This window comes from Monoraphidium neglectum (assembly GCF_000611645.1).
Source record: "Monoraphidium neglectum strain SAG 48.87 unplaced genomic scaffold scaffold03243, whole genome shotgun sequence".
NCBI lineage: Eukaryota > Viridiplantae > Chlorophyta > Chlorophyceae > Sphaeropleales > Selenastraceae > Monoraphidium > Monoraphidium neglectum.
Genome location: NW_014010385.1, coordinates 1 through 4590, shown reverse-complemented (window position 1 = coordinate 4590; position 4590 = coordinate 1). Strand labels below are relative to the sequence as shown.

Sequence of the window (4590 nt, the reverse complement as noted above, 5' to 3'; positions counted from 1 at the left end):
TGCTTTGATCGCTCGCGTGTTATGCATGGGTCCCCGCCTTTGCGCGTGGTGCCGGGCTCCCCCCCTTTGCCCTGAACGACTTTGAGGTTGGGGAAAGGGTTGCGGCGTTGTAGCTTGGATGATGGCGGTGTCTTGGGGTTTCCCGCGGCTGCAACCCTGCCTAGTACCCGTGTGTCTGCCAGATCCTTGCTCTCGGTGACTGGCCACCTGACCTACACCTGATGGTCTGTAACAAACGCAAACAAAGCATCCCGCACCCTGTGCTCTTCCTGCCAGTTGTTTGGGCTTGTCGGCTGTCCACCCTCCACGCCGCATCGTCTTTGTGAAGAAACGATTCGTGTGAGGGCGGGTGGTTGCGTTTTTTTTGAAGACAGTCGGTTACACCGGGGTAGCGAGGTGCCGAGCACCTGCGTGCAACCTAGAAAATTAGCAGGTGAGCTGTGGCCATGTGCGAGGGAGCCCAACGCGCAACATGCGCGAGGGGCGTGAGCAGGGCCGATATGGCACCGGGGGGAAACCCTCCAAACCCCCACGGTTAAGCCACAAGACCGGCCCGTTCCCGTCAGCACCACGATAGCTTGAGGGCCGTGGGCGTCAGGTAGCTGCGGTTTCTCGGGGTTTCCCGCGTCCGCAGCTCTGCGTGCCTGGAGCCCGTGTGTCTGCCGTATCCGTGCACTTTGTGACTGGTCACGTGATCTGCCCCTGATTTTGTGTGCCAAGGCATGAGGTCGCACCACGTGACGCACGACGCCGCATTCGTCCAGCAGCCGCAACCGCCATGTCGCCCCCGACCCCCCTACTGCTGTCATCGCCACTGAAATTCTCTTGAGATGTTTTGCAGGAGAGTGGGAGTATGAGGAGAGCGAGAGTCTCAGGGGCGTGCCACCAGTCTATCAAACTCCCTGTGAAACATGATGGAGTCTATTGACCCTGGAACTCCGCGGCAGAGTCGACTCGAATATCAGAACCCCACTGCAACCACATATGTGTGTCAATGGAGAGAATGAGACTCTTGCTTGATAGGATTTCGTGGTCGGCGGTGTGTCACTCAGCGGTACTCACTAGAGCCCACCTAGGTTGATATTCTTAGGTGATCTGATATATCAAATCAACGCGTACAACCTGGATTAGAAACTTTCTGAGAAGCAAGCAAACGTGGGCCACACGCTCATTGAGTCACCGACCCTGCCACTCGTCGATCTAGATTTCACGCTGCGAACGATCGAAGACCGCCTAAAAAATGCAAGTTGTGTCTCATCCAATGACATGCGTCGCAACCGCCAGCTCGCGCCACCGCGCGCGCATGGCGGCATCGGCGCCGCGCGCCACACGACCGCGCGAGGCGTCACAAGCAGCGCGCCGCAGGGGGGACGCGGCGGTCGCGCGCGCTGGATGGGATGTGGCACGTTTCGCCAAGACAGTCTTCTTTTTCAATGACCCCTCAAAGCTGATCGGGGGCCTCTTCTCCGGCCTCCGCCCCACATCAGAGGCTGGCGCCGAGGTGCGCCACTGCGCCGACTGCGGTTGCGCAGCGGCTCATGGCGGCAGCTGCGACGCGCCGACGGCCCCTGTTGCTGGGCACTGTGCAGCGCTTTGGTGTGCGAGTCTTGCGGTTGAGTCTGCGTCCCCCCACATCCTGTTGACGGTCCGGCGGTTCAGCCACTGTCGCGCGGGCAGCACGCTGTGGTTCCTGAGCGCTGCTGCAGCCTCCAACCTCGCACCTGCCTCCAGCCTCATGCCAGCGCAACCCCGTTTCCAACCCCCTGGGCACCTCCACAGGGCGCCGTGCAAACACTGCTGCGCGGCGCGCCGGCGCCCGTGGGCGCCGCAGAGGCTGAGGCGGGGGTCGTCTTGGTGACAGGTGAGGGTGGAGGGCGGAGACTTGCCGCCGAATGCAGCTGGTTTCTCATCGCAGCTGCGTCGTGCGAGAGCCGCGCGCCTGCGCGGTCGGGATGCGGTCAAGCAAGGAGAGAGCGGGCCGAAGCAGTCACGCTTTGCTGCACCGTGGCGCGCTTGCGCACACCCGCAAACTGGCCGCACATCCTGCAGCTGCGGAGCCTTCCTGCTGCACATCTGGACCCCCACACACACACACTCACGCCGCGGCGCTGCCGCGCGTCGGACGCTCGCCTCAGGCGCGACCGGCGGCGTGGGCAAGCGCGTCGTGCAGCTGCTGCTGGAGAGGGGGCGACGCGTCCGGGTGCTAGTGCGCGATGTGGACAAGGCCAAAGCGCTCCTGGTGAGAGCCTCGTCTGATAAAGAGTGGGCCGATTTGCTCATGCCTTGGGTTGAGGCGGACAGCGGTCGAGGGAAGCATTGTACAGGCGGCCCTGCGTCGTCAGTTTTGAGGGCGGTGCTTCGGCTGGTGGTCTACCGACTGCTGCGCATGCCAGGGCGGCCAAGGGGGTGGTAGGCACCTGCTTGGCACCTCTGCAGCTGCAGCGGCCTGCCAGGCCGCCTGGCGCGGCGTGGCACACCTGCATTTACGGGTGCATGCTCACATTCATCCTGCGGGGCCCTGGCTTGACTACCACACAATGACATTGGGGCGTCTTTGCGTCCGCTGCACAGGGTTCCTTGAAGGCTGCCCCGGGGGCTGTCTTGGAGCTGGCGGCCGCTGACATCACCCAGCGTCAGACGCTGCTGCCCGCGTTTTTCAACGGGGTGAGGGCGCCAACCTGCAGGCCGCGCAAGAAGCTGCGCTGCACTGCCTGCGCATTGGCAGATGTCCACCGCCCGCATTTCAGACGGTGCTCGGCTTGGATGGGGGCACGTTTTGTGCTGGCACAGGCTACTTCTGCTGCGGCTGCCATGGCCGCCACCGCTGCTGCTGCTGCTGCTGCTGCTGCCCCTGCTGCTGCTGCTGGTGCTGCTGCCGCCGCCGCCGCTGCTGCTGCTGCTGCTGCTGCTGCAGCTGCTGCTGCTGCTGCTGCTGCTGCTGCTGCTGCTGCTGAGCTGCTGCTCCTGCTGCTGGTGCACCTGCGGCTGCCACGGCTGCTGCTGCCGCGACTGCTGTTGCTGTTTTGGGTCATCCTGCTACCGCATGCCTGGTATGACATTTGAAAGTTTGAGCTGCATGAGTGCGGCGGAAGCCCTGATTGCTTCAAGCAGGGGCTTTGGCTGCTTCGGTCTGCCAATGCCAGCCCATCACCGTCTCATGGCATGCCTCTCGTCCTCTTCGGTGGGCGGCGTGTGACGCCATTCCTTGTCCTCTGGCGCTCGCAGGTGCGCCAGCTGGTGAGCTGCAGCGCGGTCAAGGTCCAGCCCAAGGAGGGCGACACCGTTGACCGGTCAAAGTACTACCAGGGTGGGTGCCTGGGCGCTGTCTGGGGTGCAAACAGGGCCGCCTGATGGCCCCCGACATTTTTCGTTCAATAGAGGTGTGGTGAAGGTGGATTATGTTTAAAGCACAGCCACTGGCAAAAACTGGCTGATCGATCCAGTTTCGCAAAAGCGTGCGCAGAGTCTTTCTTGGGGCTGCAGGGCTGCTGTGCGTTGGACGGGGGTTGTGTATTTTGCGTCATGCAACGGCGTTGACCGGGGTCAAGCATCACCGGGGAGGTCGGCTGCCACCCCATGCGTTGGATTGTGTGGGGGTCGTTTGAGTGCATAGAGCACCCCCTTACCCCTCGGCCCCAATCGGCTCCCACAGACGCTCCCAACATCCCCGCACACACACGCACACGTGCTTGCGCACGCATACATGCACGTGCACACAGACACACACACACATGCACACACCACACACATGCACACACCACACACATGCGCGCACGCACACACACACACACACACACACACACACACACACACACACACACACACACACACACACACACACACACACACACACACGTGCGCGCGCACGCGCGCATGCACGCACGCACGCATGAATGCGCACACACATAGACACACACTTATTCACTCACACACTACTAGCTCCCCACACTCAAGCGCGCTGCTCTCCGGCCCAACCCCCAAAACAGGCATCAAGTTTTACGATCCCGAGATCGTGGGGGACACCCCTCAGTCCGTTGAGCAGGTGGGCCACATGGCATACAGCCAGGCCCCGCAAGCAGAACACCCACCCGCCAACTGATCTCCAACGGGGATGGGCCGGGGCCCGCAGTCTCGGGACTACCGCGCGACGCGCGATGCACGCGCGGCCGCTCCGACTGCGTCGCTGCAGCGGCCCCCCGCAAGCTCAGCAACACAGGGCCCGCTCTGCAAGCCCCCCTGGCATCGTGCACCCACATTCAAATCTCGATCATTGCAGTTGATTCATGGTTAACGCCACCTTAAAACCCTGTAAAGCCCCCACATACCCGTGGATCCCTTCCCTCCCCCCCCCCCCCCGGGGCAGGTCGGCATCCAGAACGTCCTCGCCGCCGCGAAGCAGCACCTCGGCCTGCTGCCCGGCGAGCCCCTGCTGCTGCCGCGCCCCGACTTTGCCGCGCGCTGGGGGGCGCTGGACGACGTCGTTATGGGCGGCGTCAGCGAGAGCGGGCTGCAGCTGGTGGCGGGGGCGGGCGAGGCCGGGGGCCCCGCGCTCGTGTTCAGGTGGGGTCCCCGGTTGTGATGTTGGAGCTG

At 63.2% G+C, this 4590-nt stretch overlaps 3 protein-coding genes across 3 annotated transcripts; 2 read left to right on the top strand and 1 right to left on the bottom strand.

Annotated features, from left to right (window-relative positions):
- Positions 1-1240: 1240 nt before the first annotated feature.
- Positions 1241-2541, top strand: MNEG_12434 (hypothetical protein; the record flags this gene model as incomplete). The annotated part of the gene is made up of 4 exons (XM_014039095.1): positions 1241-1501; positions 1780-1861; positions 2136-2239; positions 2437-2541. The coding sequence occupies 4 exons, from the start codon at positions 1241-1243 to the stop codon at positions 2539-2541; spliced, it is 552 nt and encodes a 183-aa protein (XP_013894549.1).
- Positions 2542-2791: 250 nt separating this feature from the next.
- On the bottom strand, positions 2792-3059 carry MNEG_12433 (hypothetical protein; the record flags this gene model as incomplete). The annotated part of the gene is made up of 2 exons (XM_014039094.1): positions 2792-3009; positions 3041-3059. The coding sequence occupies 2 exons, from the start codon at positions 3057-3059 to the stop codon at positions 2792-2794; spliced, it is 237 nt and encodes a 78-aa protein (XP_013894548.1).
- A 103-nt stretch (positions 3060-3162) lies between these two features.
- Positions 3163-4579, top strand: MNEG_12432 (hypothetical protein; the record flags this gene model as incomplete). Its single annotated transcript, XM_014039093.1, has 3 exons — positions 3163-3307; positions 3987-4042; positions 4364-4579. 3 exons carry the CDS (start codon positions 3163-3165, stop codon positions 4577-4579), a joined length of 417 nt encoding a protein of 138 aa, XP_013894547.1.
- Positions 4580-4590: the final 11 nt, after the last annotated feature.